This window comes from Plectropomus leopardus, chromosome 4 (assembly GCF_026936395.1).
Source record: "Plectropomus leopardus strain MGB_pleo_1.0 chromosome 4, ASM2693639v1, whole genome shotgun sequence".
NCBI lineage: Eukaryota > Metazoa > Chordata > Actinopteri > Perciformes > Serranidae > Plectropomus > Plectropomus leopardus.
The window spans coordinates 22,203,700-22,224,272 of NC_142179.1; the positions used below are offsets into that span (position 1 = coordinate 22,203,700).

General features: G+C 39.8%; 2 protein-coding genes across 4 annotated transcripts in view; both read left to right on the forward strand.

Annotated features, from left to right (window-relative positions):
* sv2ca (synaptic vesicle glycoprotein 2Ca) overlaps nucleotides 1-14,383 on the forward strand; it is a 34,328-nt gene extending 19,945 nt beyond the window's left edge. For both annotated transcript variants that reach the window (XM_088076856.1, XM_042488132.2), the window contains exons 5-13: nucleotides 6,030-6,163; nucleotides 6,676-6,765; nucleotides 7,881-7,991; nucleotides 8,115-8,203; nucleotides 8,517-8,681; nucleotides 8,776-8,909; nucleotides 9,397-9,603; nucleotides 9,838-9,997; nucleotides 10,752-14,383. In XM_088076856.1, coding sequence (XP_087932982.1) covers nucleotides 6,030-6,163; nucleotides 6,676-6,765; nucleotides 7,881-7,991; nucleotides 8,115-8,203; nucleotides 8,517-8,681; nucleotides 8,776-8,909; nucleotides 9,397-9,603; nucleotides 9,838-9,997; nucleotides 10,752-10,935 — 1,274 coding nt within the window. In that variant the 3' untranslated portion in view covers nucleotides 10,936-14,383. The remainder of the gene's footprint in view (nucleotides 1-6,029; nucleotides 6,164-6,675; nucleotides 6,766-7,880; nucleotides 7,992-8,114; nucleotides 8,204-8,516; nucleotides 8,682-8,775; nucleotides 8,910-9,396; nucleotides 9,604-9,837; nucleotides 9,998-10,751) is intronic.
* A 1,289-nt stretch (nucleotides 14,384-15,672) lies between these two features.
* iqgap2 (IQ motif containing GTPase activating protein 2) overlaps nucleotides 15,673-20,573 on the forward strand; it is a 38,143-nt gene continuing 33,242 nt past the window's right edge. For both annotated transcript variants that reach the window (XM_088076857.1, XM_042487579.2), the window contains exons 1-2: nucleotides 15,673-16,023; nucleotides 19,736-19,835. In XM_088076857.1, coding sequence (XP_087932983.1) covers nucleotides 15,978-16,023; nucleotides 19,736-19,835 — 146 coding nt within the window. In that variant the 5' untranslated portion in view covers nucleotides 15,673-15,977. The remainder of the gene's footprint in view (nucleotides 16,024-19,735; nucleotides 19,836-20,573) is intronic.

Consider the following 20,573-nt stretch of genomic DNA (forward strand, 5'->3'; position numbering starts at 1 on the left):
AATGCCAAAACCTGATGGCAGAAATAAACCTGTGCACAGCCTGATACAAAAAATGGTTTTAGTCTCCATTGATAATTTAAACATTGATGAAAACTGTGCAAGGTGTTGAATTTTTATATAAAACAGCCGTTTACATTTTAATAAGTCTTAAATTTATGCATATTGTGTGGCTGCTTGAGTGACAGCCTGTCTGCGAGGTGCAGCTTCAATCTATGAGTCAGATCTAAGCGACAGCCTCCCAGGCTGAAAAATGAACACTGAAATGCCTAAAACTGCAGTTCATTGAATGGCCTCTTGAGGCTGGCTCCAAAACTGAGTCAATCCCCATAGACCCCCATGTTCAAATGCCCAATTTAACAACAGAAATAAAAATGTTTACAGCCTGATGCAAAAAAAAAAAAGGTTTTTGGTCTCTGTTGCTAATTTCAACATTCATGACAACTGTACAGGGGATTCATTTTCTTATAACTCATCCATTTACATGACCAAAAGTTACATATATTAAAGGGCAGGATCACGTGAATGACAGGCTGTCTGCCCATAGTCAGATCCACTCCTTCACAGCTACAACCTCTTGCCCAAATATGATCACTTGTGGCTCCAAAAACCAAGGTGACAACGGCTGTAATGCCAAACTTGTGGCTTCAAAATGGCCGTTCACAAACCAATAACAAAAGTCACAGTAGTTTCGTCCATTATTTTGCACACTGTATGGTTTACACCCATCCTCCAAGGCTTGGTATAGTGCTTACTAATATGGAAAGAAGGCAAGTTGTATAAAAGTTGTATCCAGTGAAGGCCATAACAGGATTAAGTTTGGCAGCTCTGATGAGGTGTGACTTTTATGCTAAGCTCTGACTACAGGTTACAAAACTGTAAGGCTTCCCCGTGGCCATGGGTTGCGGTGATAGTTTTCCCTGCCACAGGAATCAATCACCTAATAGCTCTGAGTGGCTGCAGGCTGTGAGAGGTTAAGAGATTAACGTACGCATGGATCCCATAGAGCTGCCGCATGCTGAATGGGTGAGGGTGGGCCCGTGGGGGAGAGAAAGCTATGATTTATGACAATACTGCATTAGATATCAGCTGCAGTCATCATGGAAAGAAACAAAAAGAGGGGAATGAGCTCTCCTTCCTTTTACTGCCCCCCCCCCCACCTGTTTTGTACTCACCCCATCTCTCTGTCTAACTCTGTCCTTCCTTTTATTACCTCTCCTCTCTCTCCATTCTGTGTCTCTGCAGAGTGTTCTTCTTGATCAAGCATAATTAGGTTTTTCTCCTTGCTCTAATAGGACAAAGCTACAGCTAGAGGTGATTTATGGCCAGACCACGCTTTAGCCAACCTGTGACGTCAGTGAGAGAAAGACAGTGTGTCTGTGTATGTGTGTGTGTGTGTGTGTGTGTTGCTGTAAGTGGCATAGATGATGTTTTACTGGGCCGCAGCCACATACAGGTCTTCTTCAAGGGAAATTGAAGGCAATAACATCTGACATTGTGAGAGGTCATCCGGGCAAACACACAGAAAGGCACATGAGAACACACACAGACACACGGCATTGCTAATCATGGAGTTTCTGACTCTTACATGTTTCTCACGGACATGCATGCACACACTGCTGTAGATCTGCTCACATGGCTGTATGGAAGCACACTGGTGAAGGACTCACAAAACCCTCGGAAACCAGAACGAGTCTTCACGAGGAAACTCTGCTGTCAGATCTACTGATATCGTATTGAAGAGATGGTAGTGGCCTTACTTTGCTCTTATTCTCTCTGACACTCACTACCACTCTGCCTCTCTTTCTCTGAGAGGGAACTACGTGTCTTGCATACATACTCCAGCGCTCACCAGTGGTTTTTATGTTTTCCCTAAAGTGCTGCAGAGCCTGCAACCAACAGCACTGCCATGTGTGGGCCAAAGTGTGGACCTCCTGCAGAGATACCTTTATGTCTTTGAACGAAGACAAAAAAGGTATCAGTGATGGGTTATGATACACTCAACACTGGTGTTTAATACACCATTAGGGCTCTCATTTATCTTCTCCACTCACTGACTCCTAATGTCTCCCAGAAGCCCCCTGCCAGACTCACAGCTGGGGCCCAGAAGGAGGTCTGCTCAGCACAGATCCTCTTTACATTGACAGAAAACTTTGAGGAGTTTACTTGCTGCCAAGAAAGCCCACCGCGAGAGCATCCTCATTAGACGCTTCTCAGATCCACAGATTAAAGATTAAATACCCCCTGATGGATTTCACATTGTTGTGAATTAATTGTAAATCCTCTGCTTGTACTATTTTATAAGAGGCACTATATCATTTTTGCTTTCTGTAAAGCCTGATTGCACTCTCAGATCTGTTGGTAAATATACAAATGAAGCCAGCAGCTGGTTATCCTAGCTAAGCATAAATGCTGGAATAGGGTGGAAACAATGCAGAGTTTCGGTCCTCTCTCTCCAGTAAGTAGGCTTGTGACAGGAAGAAAAAACGGAGACGCCACTCGGCGCATGGTGGGAATTCAGTTGCTGTGAGTTTCTTTGGTTACATTGAGGCGTGAGAAAGCTGTCATTGCACCTGAGGATTTTTCTTTTGAATCTTATTCAGCGAAGTTGTAAAATCCATCTGTTTTTTTAAAAGAATACTCGATGACATCACTAATATGCAAATACGCACATTATATCATCTAGCGACCTTTAGTGCCTTTGGAGCTAGTGCTAGTTTTTTACTTTTACTAAGATTTGGGTGAACTTTATATGGCCATTGATAATACCCCTTAGATCTATCTATCTATCTATCTATCTATCTATCTATCTGTCTATCTATCTACGCCTGGGAGTAGTGAAGCACTGTTGAGTCAGTCATCCATAGACTTAGTCAATTATGTACATAATCCCTGTAATGAGATTTCCAATGGCATGGGTGAAACAGTAACCCTGAGGGGCAGGAAGCCACGCTACATTTCTGTAGAAAAGGCAATCACTGCTGAACAACTCCTTCCCCTTCTCTCTCTGTTACTCTGTCTCTTTCTGTCTCTTGCTTTCTTTACTTCTCTCTCTCACTCTGAGTCACTCCAGACATACACACACATACACACACACTCCCACAGAAAGACAGGGAAATAAATAAAGGGACTCAGAGGAAGCGGGAATACACAGAGACGAGGCGTTGTCTACCAGAGTCATTACTCCTACTGCCCAACAGAAGACACTGAGAGTGAAACCCAATCATTGCTCATTTCATTTTGCGTGTTTTGCTGCTTTTTACCAACACATTCTCATCTCTCTGGACTCTTCTGGGATGCATTTATTCCACTTATGATAGACGCCCACCCCCATATGAAAATAGTTGTTTTTAGCAGTTGATGTGCATTGCTTTCAAAGCCGGATTTTAATATGCTGTGAGATTAATTCCAAGCAGCCTTTTTCTGGCATACCATTAGTGTTAACCCCCTACCCACCCCCTGACTCTCCTCCTACGCCTGTTGATAGATAATGGTGCTATTCCCTTTGGAGCGGCATCTCCATGAAGCACGATCTGTCGAGAAACGTGGGAGGTCACGACTGACACAGCAAACCCTCTCTGTGCTTCCTCCCAAAAAAATCTAAAAAAAGTGAAGTCAGTAAGAGCACAAATACAGATCTACATAACCAATGCATTGCACATTTGTGGTAACATCCAGGCTGGTGTGGCATTACAGTATATATACACTCACCATCACAGGCATTCCTCTATGTAACTTTTGCATACTGCACACAATAATCTTAATAATTCCATATTTGGAGGGAAATATTACTCTACACACTTAAAGCAGTACTTTGAATTCAATGCCATATGTAGTGCCACTTTTTTTTGGTCAGTGGGGAAAATTCTTAAATTTAGTGACAATTTTTCTCAGAAGTTTGTAAATCTATGACTCTTTCATTACTTCTAACTCAAAAATGTCTTTATTTAATATTCTTTCTCTACTACATTACAACATTAAATTGGGAAAATGCATTAAAATGAGCACCCTTTTGCATAAGGAAAGGACCATTTATGGTATATAATTCTGTATGTATATTAATGTGTTTACCTGTGTGTGTATATGTGGGTGGAAGTATGGCACTATGGTATCATGTTAGTCGTGTCACTGTCATCTGTATGCTAATTCATGTGATTAATTTCGGTGCCTTTTCTCTGTCAATGCAATGTGCGTATGTGTGCATCTCCCCCCTCTGTGAGAGTGTATAAACCTCTGTGTGTGTGTGTGTGTGTGTGTGTGTGTGTGTATGGTACAATGATTAATGAGTCTGGGAGAGTGCCTGCGGGCTGAGATCAGGTGCAACAAGATTTAACTTAGCAGAAAACACTCAATTCCTTTCCTACACATTCAATTAACCCGTCCCCGTGCACTTCTCTGCAGCTCCCTCTGCAGAGCCATTCATCTCGGAGCTTACACATCACTCTGTACTGGCCGCCGAGTGCTCTCATTTAAAAGCCATCTTTTATTTGCAGCCCCTTTGTGCTTGCAATAGGAGTTCCACACACAACATTTAGAATTGGCCTCTCAGATCAAGTGGCCCAGCACCCCCTCTGATAAGGATTTACAGTAGCTTCTGAACTACGCCTAATATTATTTAGTCTCTGATTCCTCAAAGCATCACTTCAGTACTCATTAAGTAATCATATTTAATCATTTTATCATATTCATATATAACTTTTGTTGTGCCTCTGTGAGTTGAAGATTGGCTAAATAGCCACCTGCTGGCTTCAAATTGTGCACTGAGCATTAGTGTGTAATTCATCAATTAGACACTTTGTGATCTGTGGTCTGGTCCAAATCAAGCGTTTATGAGATTACTAACTTCAGTGATTGAAAAATTATTTATATTATAGTTATATAGTTATATATAGTTTATAGTTATTTTCAGCATCACTATAATGTTTTCCACTATAGTTAGTAATCAAAATGCAATATCTTTATCGTAATAAAATGAATGCCATTCAAGAGATGGACCAAATAATGTTAACAAATTATGTGTCTAAGTCTGAATCTTAAAGGAGCAATGTGTAAGATTTTGGGGGATTTAGTGGCATCTAGTGGTGAGGATTGCAGATTCCAATCATCCACAAAGGTCTCCTCTCCTACACAACAAATGAACCAGATGATTAAAACAAATAAAATTCTGAATAAAGCTGTTTAAACGTTACAAATCAGTGTTTCTATGATGCTGCTCGACATGTCGTATAGGGGCTACTAGCCCTTATCCTACTAATGTATGCTCACCTTTTGTTTCTTATAACTTAAAATCCAGACCTTCATGAGGTTTTTATAAGGAGCTGAATAATCTACAGAGATCTCTTCTTCTCCAAAACAAACAAACCTGGGGATATAAACCACCAAAAACACTGAAATAAGTTTTGCCGATGCTCTCATCATGAAGGGGGTTCTAATTATGGTGGCAGATGCAAAAATACGAATGGCCCTATCAAGAGCCACTGTTTGGTTTGTGGGTTTTGGGCTACTATAAAAACATTTATGTCTCTCTATGTGGACATAAATGGCTCATTCTAAGGTAACAAAACCACAACATTTAGTGTCTTCTGGTGATTATACACTAAAGAAAAAAACCCAACTTATTTTATTGTATTCAGTTTCTGCCAATATATGACCCTAAATCCAACACTGGACATCTAACTCTGAAAAATAGAAGATTCAAACAGCTACAAGTGCCAGAGTGTCATACGTAGACATCAGCATTTGTGATCTTAAAAAAATCTGGAGGCACTTTGATTTTTGAGCGTTCAGAGTAACATGAGGCTAATTTTCAGTGCTTCAAAGATGCTGTAATGATGTTGATGATATTGGCATACAACATAATGTTACCCGCTATTGCTGCTGTGTTTGCAATGGTGGCTTGAACAAAGAAAAAAAACAATTTCAAGAAAATGTAATTGAAGCTCTTGTCATGTTTTAATTAAGTATTTAAATGTATTCACTGCCTCTTCTGCATGTCATTCATCTGACTGTCATTTGTCTGCCACCATTTATAGGTTGGAGTTTCAGTATGGGTTCAGCATACCAGTTTCACAGCTGGAGGGTGTTTGTAGTCGTCTGTGCCCTGCCCTGTGTGTGTGCTGTGGTGGCACTTACCTTCATGCCTGAAAGTCCCCGGTTCTACCTTGAGGTAACAGTATATTCCTTAATTATTACAGCAGAAATATTCACACTGAAACAGTTCTGATCATTCATGAATCTGCTACAGCAGTTGTATCCTCAAGAATGCTGTCTCATGGTGCTGTGTCATTGCCAATTGTTCGTTTTTACTGTCATCATCTCTAGAATAATATGTCAGAGTACTCGGACATTTCTCAGCAGATGTTTAATCAGACTAAACAGTGTTAGTCATCCAAAACTTTTTGACAAGGCCTTAAAAATGTCTGAGAAATAGAAGCCTGGAGATCTGTGACAGTAGGTTTGCTGCTGGATTATTACCCTTTGAAGTAAATCGCGAAGAAGTCGTGACTTTCATCGTTGTACAGCAGCAGAAATACGTGCTTGGCCCATCTTGGAAAAATCAAAGGAATATTTATGTGGCCTATGTTACATGTGATTGTAGATGTGTTCCCTTAGTACGGTAGGCCAGTGCCAATCCCATGAATTTATCTTCTCTCTTCCTCTTGCACTCCCTCCTGTCAGGTGGGGAAGCATGATGAAGCCTGGATGATCCTCAAACAGATCCACGACACCAACATGAGAGCGCGTGGGCAACCGGAGAAAGTCTTCACCGTGAGTGTTTGTTTCTGCTGTGAGCTGTCTTGGCTGGGTTTCCTGATGCTTAAGGAAGCAAAGAGGCTTATATCCTGCCACCGCTGGGACAGGTTTTAACACTTTCACTGTACAGGATCACATCTGAATTATGAAGGTTCTGAAAGCTGTTTTGTGTCGTTCAGGCTTATTTGCTTCTTGAGCTGCACATTAGGAAAGCCTCTTAGTCAACACATGTCTCATGAACTGATCATGTACTGTTGTACACACTGTTTACATTGATTTTTAATTACAGATTTCTGATGCTTTCAGTCTTTTGTGAAATTAAAGGTATAGGCCTACTCTGCAGGATTTTCCTACAAATAAAAAATAAAGTGTTTAGACCAAAAAGTACAGAAGTAACCATCTCAGTCATCGCTTATGAACATTTGTGGGCACATTGCACAGGTGAAGTCAAGACTGTATAAAAAGTCTGTGACCAAGTGCCACCCAGTAAGCAGCATACAGCCAAGAGGAAGCTAAGAAAGTCACAGACAATACGTTTCCTATTCCACTACATCTTCACCACCCTCCTAAAATACGTCTTCACCATGGGCTCTAATTGCAAAAGACTTCTCACATTTCTCATACTTATGTGCGCATGTATATGATTTTAATTTTTTTAACTCAGAAAGAGTCTTTCCTAGTAGAAATATAGTTAGGCGTAGCACCAAGTGGACAAAGTTGGGGTTGATAACCATAACACAATTAAATTCCATGATATTGCTCACGTAATCACAGTTACAGGGGCGGATCTTGAAATTGCACCCTCAAAAAAAACATTAGCACTATTATTTTTATGCCCCCCTGATGGCGATAGCTGTAGCCGATTGTGTTTGTGGCATGATGTTTTCAGGTTGTCCATCTTCCCTATTCCTAAGAGTGCGATAACTCAAGAGCACCTTCAGGAAATTTCTTCAAATTTGCCACAAACCACCACTTAGATTCAACAATGACATCACAAGTTGCTTTCTCATGAATACAATAGGTGTGCTAGGTCTGGCACAGATGATTACAGTCTCACACAATAGGTGTTGTCTATAGTACATCCATGCTGCATACATTTCTTCAGTATTTTCCTCTTGATCCTCTCTCAGGTTAACAGGATTAAGATCCCCAAACAGCTGGATGAACTGGTGGAAATGGAGTCAGAGTCTGCAAACCCAGTCTCCAAGTTTTTTTTTAGGATAAAGGCTGAAATACATGGGGTAAGTGTTTGTCTTCTTTTTAACTGAATTGCCGTTCTTATTAATGATTTCTGTCCACTGCCTCAAACTTAACTTTGCCTTTTTGGTCACCTTAAGTTTAATACGTCCCTTGTCTCTCTTTAGATCTATCTGAATCTCATGAAGTCTTTCAACTACCCTATGCGAGAAAACATGATGCGACTAGCCATAGTGTGGTTCACACTGTCATTTGGGTGAGCTTCCTCTTGATGTCATAGAAAAATCAGACAAGCCTGGTAATAGCACAAGGCAGTCAGGGTTGCGGCCACATTGCATTTCTGTCATCTTGATCTGTCTGCTGTGCAGAAGTTGCATGGTCTCGAAATCAATCACAGTCTGTGGATCAATACTGGTTCATTGGTGTCTCAGGGGGATAGGAGTGAAAGCAACCAGAGAATAAAAAAACACCCTGAAAACACTCTTCTGTTCATGTTTTCATCAGATCTCAGTCTAAAATCAACAATTGATTCTTGATTTCCTGATTTGACCGTATGCTTCTGTTTGCAGGTATTATGGTCTGTCAGTCTGGTTCCCTGATGTCATCAAACACCTTCAGGCAGACGAGTATGCCTCCAAAGTGAAGCTACACAACAACGAACGCATCGAGGACTTCACCTTCAACTTCACACTGGAGAACCAGATTCACAAAAATGGCCTGTTCATCAACGACCGGTAGGACAAGAAAAATACCAGCAGTCTTAGTGGATGGATGGACTATTATACTGTGATAGAATATTATAAGAATAATGTAACTGTGCCTCTTTAGATTCATCAATATGAAACTGAAGTCCGTCACTTTCATTGACTCTACCTTTCGAAACTGCTACTTTGATGATGTGACGTCTGTGGGCTCCTTCTTCCGTAACTGTACTTTCATTGATGCTTTCTTCTTCAACACAGGTGAGATATGAGGATTGAATATTCTTAAACAGTGGCGGCCCCAGAAATTTATAAAGTTTTAATTTGAAGGAGTATATTATTTGCAAGGAACAAAACATTTACTGGGAACAAGCCTCCTCACGTTTAAGGGAGACTTGTGGGTACCCATGGAACCCATTTTCATTCAGATATCTTTAGGTGAGAGTCCAAGGGACCCCTTTGAAAATTGCACACCCATTTGGCTTAATTTTGGAACATTATTAAAACCCTTCCCAACCAGCTTTGACGCTAGCTTAAAAATGAGTACGCCACACCCTCTTAGAGACAATATTGTTCAGCCAGAGTGATATGTTTTGTCAATTTGGATTCTCAGATGCATCAGGTATAATCGGGTCATGCTGTAAAAGAACATTTTCAAATAGCCGCTAGACAAGACAACAAATAATGTGTTGTGATTGGCCCTGTTTTATTATTGTCACATGTAAGTTTTTTTGTTTTCTCTGGGCAGACATTGATGAATCCAAGCTGATAGATGGCACAGAGGTGATCAACAGCACGTTCACCCACAACAAAACAGGGTGCCAGATGACGTTTGATGATGACTACAGTGCCTACTGGGTTTACTTCATCAACTTTCTGGGGACCCTGGCTGTTCTGCCCGGTAACATTGTGTCCGCCCTTCTCATGGACAAGATAGGGCGTCTTTCCATGTTAGGTGAGAACTGAGGTTGAGAGCGAGGTCCATGTTTGTGTGCACTTGAGTAATTGGCTTTCACATCGACTGTATAGGATGTTGAAATGATTCATGGTATGGATGTAGCATCCATCAATGAGTGTGAGAGGCAATTTTGATTAGATGCTATAATTCAGTGGAACATTTCTCAAATGTCACTTGCACTCATGCTCCTTCTCTCTTGCTCTGTGTGTGTGTGTTTGGTATGTTCATCAGGTGGCTCCATGGTCCTTTCAGGCATCAGCTGTTTCTTCTTGTGGTTTGGCACCAGTGAGTCCATGATGATTTTCATGTTGTGCCTTTACAACGGCCTGAGCATTTCTGCCTGGAACTCCCTGGATGTGGTCACGACTGAGTCATTCCCCACTGTCAGGAGGTGAGAAGACAAACAATGGATGAGTACATAATGGCTTATATTGCTACAAACCGCAATAGCAGGGCCGGTATTGTTTTCACCTTGTGAGTCTGTGTGTGTCATCGCTAAATGTGGTCCTGTTGACAGTCATTGTAGTGGGAACTACCACAGAAGCAGTTTTGAGTACGTTGCCAGGTGTTTATATGTCTGTCTTGTGTCAATGCAGTAGCGTCACAACCACATCAGATGCAGTCATTAAACTTAACAGGTGCATAGATCACAATAGAGTGCCCCAGGGATGATGTTTTTCAGTAGGCCAACCTGGAAGCTTTTATCACCCTGATTCCCTTGTCAAAAAGCCTATGAGATTTTTCCAATGGATTTTGGATCACTGCAGAAAAATAAGCTCTGTGGTAAACAAGTGTTTATGATACTTGCATGTTTTGTTCTGCAAGATAATTTTCACAAATGAATGCAGGATTTCTAAAGCCTACATGCAATCGCCAGAATTAAAAAGCTCTAGCTAGACTAGAGCAGGGAAGAAGCCATAGGCACCCCACGGTATGCCCCTGGCCCACATCCATTTTGAGGCACAGATAGCTGCATTGCAGTGGATGTGAGCCTAATGCAAGATGATCTGTAGTTTAGACTTGTTTATTTATCTTCATATAAAAGACAGTCCTAAGAAACACTAGGAATTCAGCCAACTTTTACCCTTTTCTCTCTCGTCCCTCCTTTTTTTACCTTTTCTTCTCTCTGATATTTCTCTCCCCAGAGGAACGGGCTTTGGGTTCTGCAACGCTCTGTGTAAGATGGCTGCAGTCCTGGGGAACCTATTTTTTGGTTCTCTTGTTGGCATCACAAAGGCTATCCCCATCCTCATGGCCTCGTCTGTGCTTGTTGGTGGAGGCCTGGTTGCACTCCGGTTGCCAGACACCAGGGCGAATGTCCTCATGTAACACCAGCTTGGCGTTCATCAGCTGGGATAAAACCTGGATAAAACCTGGGTGAATCTAAGAGGAAGCCCAGGGAGAGTTGAGCAAGGAGTGCAAATGGCTTGGCTCAAACATATCTTAACAGTATTAACAACATGTCTCTAATGTACCTTAGGTAAAGCTGGATAGCAACCTACACACATTGTGTTTTATTTTTATCAGACCAATCTAAATCATTAGATTCCTTGTTAGTCATTAATAAGCTCAGCCTTTGTGTGAATGTATTATCTGGAGATTTCACATGAGCTGGGAGTTTGCACTGTTTTTTGTTCTGAGATTTTGGTAGAGTTTTGCTCAGTTACTGGTCGCACCTTCCAGCTGCAGGCGTAACCTTGTGTCGAGTCACCGCATGGTTAAAGCTCAAGGCTTTTAATATTGATACAGTCTTATTAAGACAAGCCAGATGGGGAGAAAAGTGAAAAACAAGCTGTAATGAGCACAGTCAACCTTCTGTGTGACAACGCAGGGAATAGATGATCAGACAGAGCGGACACACGACACAGCTGCATGACAGCTGGCTTGCCCACAAGACTCACGTACACAGGACATGTTGAAGACAGCGTGCAGAAAATCAACCAACACAAACACATAAAAATCCACACACAGATGTGCAAATACATGTCATAAAATAGACTGATACTCTCACTAACCTGCACTTTGTTCTACACATGCACACAATGCTGTATTTTGCTCAACATGACATTTGCTCAGACATCTGAAACCTTTTCAAAATAGATAATTCCCGTTTGACGCCAAGCCCTTTGCATTACCTACCAACCAATCTAAAAGGCCATATTGAAAAACTGTACCAATAATTGTATGGTATGTTGAATCTGAGGCTGCTAATTTTATTTCCTGCTTATGCTTTGTGTTATTGTGAAAGTTGAAAAGATCAGTTATTCATTTTATCCAAATGTTGTTACTCCAGCTCCCCATCCATGTGTTGTATTATTGTACAAGGCTCTCTGATGAGTTCTCCTTCTGATTTAGCTTTGTGTCGGATCTTGCTTGTGGCAGTGACGTTGATAATGACGTGTCATGCTGCTTCCTTTTAAAAATACTGAATGGCCTTTTTTTAAATGTGCCTCTCCTTAACTGGAGCAGTTTGCCCATAGTCATGAGGTGTCCAAAGGTTATAAGGAACAGACAGAAGCTGAAATGGAGGTAAATAGATAATATAATCATGCTTTGTGTGTGCGTGTGTGTGTGTGTGTGTATGTGGAATATGTGGCCAATATAGTATTTCATTAGGATGTGAACTGGTTTTTGGTCAAAACCTCACCTCTTTTCATAGACATCCCTATTTTTATTTATTTATTTATTTATTTTATTTTAATATTTATTTTGGTGAGATAAGCTTCCTCTGCTCCAGAAAAAAATGTTCCTGTAGATAACAATGAATTATAATATAATCAAATGGTGTTTTTTCAAAGTAATAATGTCAATAAAAACAGCTCTTTATTAGGACTACCTGGAGCCATCCACAATTAAAATGTCTCATATGGAAAGTTTTTGACTTTTTATGCCTCTGCACTGGTGAATTTCTTCAAAATTGGCACAATTGTCCACTTAGACTCAACAATAGCCTGATAGATTTGGTGGTCAAAAGTCAAAGGCCAAGGTCACAGAAGATAAGAATTCATACGCTAATGTCTACCAGGATGAAATTATGACATTTTATAAAATAAGAGTAAAAAAGTCAACTTCACTGTGATCATTATGTTCTGAAAAAAACACCAACATAACTACACTAATCTTGGGTGCCTACCTTGAAACTGTCTAATTATATAGATCCTCTGTGTTACCGGGGGAAATATGTGTGTGAAGCATCCATGTTTTCATATGGAACCGCAACCATAACCACAACTTCACTGGTTCTTGGATGCATTCACCCGTGATGCAGTGATTCTTGTTTTGACTTTATAATTAAATAATCTGGGAGAAAGTCAAACAATACAAAACCAGATTATAAATATGACCTCTGTCGTTTGTTTTGACTTACCAATATCTTTGGCTAAATTCTGTTTTCACGATAATCTCACATTTAGAAACACGAGCTATGCTGTACTAGTTATTATTTGTCGTGTCTTTCAACATTGGAGCCTCAATGCATACTGCTAAAAATAATGACAATAAGACCATGTTGCTATTTTCAAAGTGTTGAAATACCTCTAAAAATTTAAAATGCTCAAGACATACAGACATGTTTCATATATATATATATATATATCTACATATAAACTTAACAATTCAGTTTCTCTCAGTCCTGTTTCATTTGTGGATTGTATTTTCTGTGATAAACAACCTGTCTCCTGCTTTTCTCTGTATGTGTGGTATCTGTGATTGCAGAGTTGCAGCAGTTTGCCCTTGCACTGCAGTTGGCTCTGTCAAAGCTACTTAACAAAAACAAAAACAGGCATCAAAAGTGGTACTGTACATGCACATCCATTTTCATGATCCTAACTTTTCCTCAGATAAAATCAGTTAGAATACATAATGAAGTGTGCTGCTATTGCGCAGCAGACATATTTTGACATCATAATTTCAATTTTTTTTTAAACAAAGCATACAGATTCTAAATAAATGCACTGATATAAAAAGTTAAGATTTTTGGCCAGTGTCAATCCAATGCTACACCAGTAGCAAGAATAACAGAGGGATTGATTGATTGATTGAGCTGCAGATTGGGGATAAATTATATCACCTGTTATGTTTGAGGTAATTGGGGTATTGCTTATATGTACTGTATTTATGTGTGTGCGTGTGTGTGTATAAGAGAGAGTACTGTATGTGAGTGTGGACCTTCGTACGGATGCATGAGTGTAAATAATGTACAAATCAAAGCTGATATTGGTGAACTTCTGGGTTATATGTGTATAAGCTCTTTGATCAACTCATGTGTCTCCTGCTTTGTCCAAGCGATAAATCCATCTGACTGTATCTCTGTTGTACATCTCTGTGTGTCCTTGGCTTTAAGCCCCTATTCACCTGCTACTCTGTATGTGTGCGTGTGTGTGTGTGCTCAAACTTGCATGTATGTAAGAAAACTTCTGTTCTTTTGTGCTCAACTTTGTGTTCTTACTGTAAATTCTTCTGGCAGAAAATGATGGCAATATTATGATTTTTTTGTTGAGGAAAAATGTGAATGTATCACTCTTGTAAGTTCTGTTCATCCATTCTATGGAGGTAATCAAATTATGTGGAGAATAAAGTCGTGTATATTATTGTGAAGGGCCTGCCAGTCATAGGATGACTAAGCTGTATGTTCAGAGGTCCATAAGTGTGAAAATATGTGAAGAAATATTTGCCCAATGATGCCCTGTGAATAATGGTAGAAACTGGAAAGGCAGGGATGATGCAGACTGTGCTGCTTTTGAACATATATATAATAAAAGCTATGTTCTCTAGCAAATGATGCTGTGCTTTTATTTCACAACCCTTATCACAAACATTAAAACAAAATCAATCATACCTATAGACATCTGCACCAAGACTGAGTTATAACTTTGCATTATTTTCTAACAGGCAGTCTTGGGTAGGAAATTATGCAAACACGAACATGCAGTGCAAACCTTTCGCTTTGTTCAAATATCTTATTTGCATGTTTTCATTAGTAGTTTCACATGTCCTCAGAAGCTAAATGTAAAATAAACTTAGCCTTCAGTTTCTTAGGTATGCCTAACAAAAAATATTGCAGTATAATAAAAAAGTGCAAAACTGAAATATAAACCGCCTTAAAATAAATGCTATATTAATGAAGGTTATAATGTTCAGTTTTTATAAAAACTGTGACAGAAAGTTATTGATTCAAGTCCATGGTCAGTTTTGAAGCTGTACTACTACTTGGTGCTTCTAGATTGTATTACACAATACTGAGACATGTTTTTGATATTTGATCTACCTGAACATAAATGAAATAGACAAAATTTTAGAAACATGTCTCAGTAGACTTGAGACATGTTGAATGTAAGTATAAGCAGAGAAACACACCTTTGGTTGCTAGTTACTCCATACAAAATCAAAACTAACGCTGCCATCTAGTGGATAAATATAGGTGTCAAAATTATCCACTGATGAAAAAGGATACATTAATGTATCTTAGTCAAAGCAAATATATTTTTATGGTACCTTTAATCTGTGTCGTGCTTTTATAGTTACATACATGACTGTAACCTCGTTTGGGGAAATACTTAAAACAATCACAAATCCATTTTTAAGCTACAGAAGAGAGCTATAAGAATTGTAAACAGAGCTGATAATCATGTAGACTTTAAAAAAGCACAATTATTTTATGAAAAAAAATGAGATGCCTTTTATTGTTGTTGTTGTTGTTGTTGTTGTTGTTATTATTAATTTATTTATTTTTGTGTGCATTCAAGTTGTATAAGATGGAAAATGACCAAAACAAACTAACTTAACTAAACTAATTTAACAGGGCAATAATTCAAAGTGCTTTATCTAAGATAAAAAAAGCCTCAGGAAAAGATATTAAAAAAACAGGGCAGTATTTTAAAAAAAAAAAAAAGTAAATAAGATGTAGACTAGAGTAAATTGGAGGATAGAAATTAAGCTGCAACACAGCCACTTGGCGCAGTATTGTAGGTGACAGTTATTTCCCTTTTTCCCAGTGGCAGTGAATGTAGCATGGGCCACCTTTTGACCAGCAGGTGGTGCAAGGTGCTAAATCTCCATCTCCTGTCCCGTCAATCATTTCACTTCAGAGCGTCGCGGGGCAAGATAACACAACACTTTGTCCAGGAGTTTAAGACGTGCACACCATGGGGATTGTCTGCCGCAAGTGACAGTTGGCGCTTTCAATAGACTTTTGATGACTGCTGTACCCTATTTTCGGCATTTTTAAAAAGCTACACCGGTGATTTTATTCATATCAATATATCCTGAGAGGCGCGGCATATCGCTGGGTTGTTGCTGCTGTCACGTTAGCTTGTAGGGTAAAGTTTTTTTTCCAGTTCAGGCGAGTTCACGAGTGGAGGAAACGACGCAAGATGTATCATGAGGAAACTGCAACTCTACAGAAGCCACGCTATGGAAGTGAGTAACACATTTTCTAACGGTTTTGAAGCACAGCCTTAACTAACAGTGTTTGCTTTGCTAGGTTATAATAAATACAAGCTAACGTAAGGTGCCATGACAGGGGTGTTTGATGAGCAGCAGGTGGTTCAGCTGCACCTGGCTGCACTGAACAGCAGGGTACCTGTAGTAGGTGTGTCAAATCCTGACAACATGGCACAAACTGAAATATGTGTGGTGAAAAGTTGTTTTAAGACAAATGACTCACATCCTGGTTCTTCAGTTAAAGCTATAACAAGTTCAGGATCCAGGGTGTACTATATGCTTGGGCTCCGGGGCTCAAAACGTCCCCAAAAATATGACTCAGGGACGTTTTGACTTGTACTTTTCCTTCAAAGTGCCCCCACAGTGATTCTTATCTATTTATTTAATGCTGGTAGCCAGCATATCAGCCTGTCTGCACACACAAGGCATTTTCTCATAGGTTAAACATTAACTTTGGATTTTGCTGCTGTTGAGAAATGTATAACTGACTCCATGAGTATGTTAAGAATGCTGTAACTGATCTAAAAACACATCTAAGGTCTGCAAAACACTAAAGCAAGTCGGTCAACTGCGTGTATCTTGTCACTGACCAACATCTGCGGGCAAAGTGCAACTTTAACAGATAACACCAATCAATTATGTATGTCATCAGCACAATCTTTTAGCCTCTGACTTGGCTCATTGAATTTCACTGTGTTTTGCCACTGTGTGTATCCCAAAAAAAACACAGAGCAAAAATAATGGGTTGGGGTCACCAGAGGCTCCACAATACGATTTAATCAGGATACATGAGTTTTAAAACAATAGAATTGCAATTTTAGACCTGTTGCGATATGCTAAGTATTGCAACAACATATTGCAACAACATATATTGATATTTTTTCAACTAATAGTTATGCCCCAAGAGAAAAACTTTGCCAACATCTGTTTTATCCAATAAGTTACTTGGTACTTAAGTCATTTCTATTGCAGCAAAATATATTCGCTTGACTGAAAAAAAGCAATGGATTTTATCATTCTAGTCGACAACCAAGAGTTTAATTTGTATTTGCAATATTAAGAAGTTTTTTATTTTAAAAAAGTTGATTCTTGGTGTCCACAAATCAATACAATATTTCCATGAAAAAATGCTGTGTTACATGCTCTACCGACTCTGAGATAGGGGACTCTTAGGAACCAACAAGCCCTCTTGAATTTGTAGGCCTTGTCATTGTGTGAAACAGGCCAGAGCAGCATGATCCCACAAGCAAAGTCACTCCCTGGAAATAATTTCAATAAATGTCAGCCTAACCCTAGTTTATGGATTTGCCCATGAAATGAATCTACCAAAAAGCAAAGTCGATCTTGATTTGTAGTTTCCCTTAACCCCCTCAAAAAGAAACGGTTTGGTTGAATAACCCCGCAGCCAAACAAAAGCATGCGTCATAACTTCACGGAGCCCATAACTTAGGTCCGGTGATGTGGTGACACAAAAGCAACAGACCCATCCTGAGGTTTAAATATAACGCTCAGTGCAAGAGTGCAGACAGGCTCTTCCAGGAAGTGTGTTAGTGAGTCAGTAAGAGGAGGTAGTGTGTAATGGCTGCACTGGGGCTGCTCTACCTCTGAGATGAGTGTTCATGTCATACACATTTGCATCCTTGTTGCAGCTGCGCAGCCAGTGATCTATGGTTGGATGGCCAGAACCTGTGCTCATGAGGCGTTCGGGCATTTCAGCCCATTTTATGTGCATGTTTGTGTATATATGTGCAAGTTTTTGGCGTGTGTCTCTTCTCACGTGTGAGTATTGTATGTCAAGCCTCTGTCGAGACCCAGTGAATGGATGTCTGCGCAGGTGGCTGATGAATAGGCAGAATTTAACAGAGAGTGCCTGAGAGGTTTAAAAGATCCAGTCTAGCCCCACAGAGGCTAGTCTGAGTTGAATGTAATTTAATGTTCCTGTGGGGACATTTGTCTCAGACTCCACATCCCCGTTCCAAACTCAATAAATAAGATTTAGAATATACAGGCATATAACGCTGTAAAAGACATTACACAAGTAAGAATCACAAATCCCCGATTCTGATGATTTGGTATAAACAGCTGAGTTGACTTCATTTAAGCATTTTATTTTATACCGGCTGTGATAAACAGTGGTATCAAAGGCTAGAGTTATTTTCCCTCCTCCTGGGCATTATGTTTCGATATTTTAGGCTAATAAATCAACAGGTTTAACCAGTTTAGTGTGGCATCACTAGGTAGCAATTCATATAACCCACTTACAGAAGACAGACTTGCTCATGTGTGTATACAGTGTGTGTATTTTTCAGTCTTATTTGATGTCCTTCACCCTAATACAAGCTGTGAAACCTCAGCTGATAGCCTGTACTCAAACCAAGTACACGGTGCTCGGTCCAGTGGGAAAAAGCTCTGTTCTTAAACTGAGCCCCCAGGACTGAGACTGTCCCTTCACTCAGCCAGAAATAAGGAGATTTGATTGGATTAGAGCGGGGTAAGAAGAGCCGGTGGGAGGAGATCTCATTAAGCCGCAGGTAAAGGTCAACTCTCAGCAGAAGTCACTTGTCAGTCGGGCACCCCACTAAGGCCACTTTGACATGGCCGTTTCATCTCCTTCAAACAGGGGTTTATTGGGGCATGGGATGTAGTACAGTCTCAAGGGACACATGTCAAAATAAATTTCCTTTATACAGAAATATCTTTTGTGTCTTTGTGGTTAGGTTATATTGTGTGTTAGATAATACAAATAAGTTGTGTCTAAATTTGTTATTAAAGGCCCCGTATTGAATAAGTCAGATTTTCATGTCTTTTTAAATCATAAAACAGGTAAAAGGTGCCATATAAATGCTGTGGAGGTATCAAAATGCTCATTCCACTGAGAAATGCACACTCCATATTCAGAAAACTTTGCCTTTAAACGAGCCGTCAGGACTTCCTTGAAGTTGTGATGTCACAGTTAAACTATATAAAGGTTGAGTGCAGCTACAGTGTATTTACAGTCTTTTCTCGGCTGCAATGTCAATTCAGACACACGAAGATCGCAGATGAAGCCCCAAAAAACTGACTAATTAGAGCAGATTGGGCTTTTTTGGGAGACATGGGAGCTCAGATGGAGTGTTTCAGGCAGAGGGTGAATACAGGTATATTCAGGAAGACAGAATGTGAAAATAATGTGTTTTTGAACATTGGAAAACATTTAGATATGCTCTAGTAAACATTTAGATATGTTCTAGTAGAAATCCAAAGTACAAGTACAAACCTGAAAATGAGCATAATATGGAACAGTTATGCTATTTCTTTTACAGTGTCATTGCTGTTCTGTAGCTAGGGCAACAGCTTTGGTCCGTGTTTACCTCCCGTCAGCATTAACAAACAGTCCAACAGGAGATTTAAAGGGACCCACTTTTGTTGTCAGATTTGAAACGGTCTCTTAAAGGTTCAGGCTCATGTCATGAATAACAGTGGAATACAGGTCATGCTTTCAACATATTTTCTATGTGTTTTGATTTACATTTGCTGTATTGTTACCTGTTTCGATATAATAAAATATACTTGTTAATATCATCATAATACTTTTGCCCAGCCTTACTTTAACTGTATTATGTCTAATTAAGACAATATAAGAAAACACACTATTCTGTTGGATGATGAAGAACAGTGTCTGGATTTTAAACTTGCATGCTTTTTACAGCCATTCAGGATGATGAGAGGCTGTCAGCGGAGGAGATGGATGAGAGGAGACGACAGAACATTGCCTACGAGTATCTGTGTCACTTGGAGGAGGCCAAACGGTAAGAAGGGAGGAGGCCCGACACGAAGGAGGGAGGGATAAAGGAAAAAAACCCTTAAAGATAAGAGGAGCTTAATGGCACATGCTCACTAAAGGCAACCACTTTCCTTTATAGTGTTTACTTTGTCACAACTCAGAGCTCAAAGGAATTACTTTGGGCGTGGTCTCAGGTCAAGCATTCGGTTTGTTTGTTAAATGATGCAGAACCGTTTTTAATATATGCAGATATAAAGGCAGCAGGGAGTGGTTGAGAAATTAAGTGGTGAAGAGAAAGTGAGGAGAATATGATGAGGGAACAAAGCAGTGTGTGATTGAATAATTTTCATTGTAGCATGGGGCTGCAATGACAGATAAAGGCAGAATCAGCATGATGCACGTGAGATGATGACACGGAGCTGTAAGCATTCATGCGAACGTGTGTGTGTTTGTGTGATTAGGACATGGGATGTGCTGACTTAATGGAAAGCCCGGCTCTCTTTCCACTGTGCCTTAAACCTCTCTGATCGCTGAATTAATCAAATGAGAAAAACAACAATCTGGAATTTTTTTGATCCTTTTCTGAGTAAATTTCGTAGATACTTTTGTTTCAAATAGCTTGCAGTGACTCCTACAAGAATCTTTCAAAAGTGAGTTTTTCTAACAACAGCATAAACGTCATGAAGACTGTCTTTTGAGGTGCCTGAGCAGCTATACGAAACCACTTCCTGTCTTCTTCAGGCGAGCATCCATCTGAGCGGGA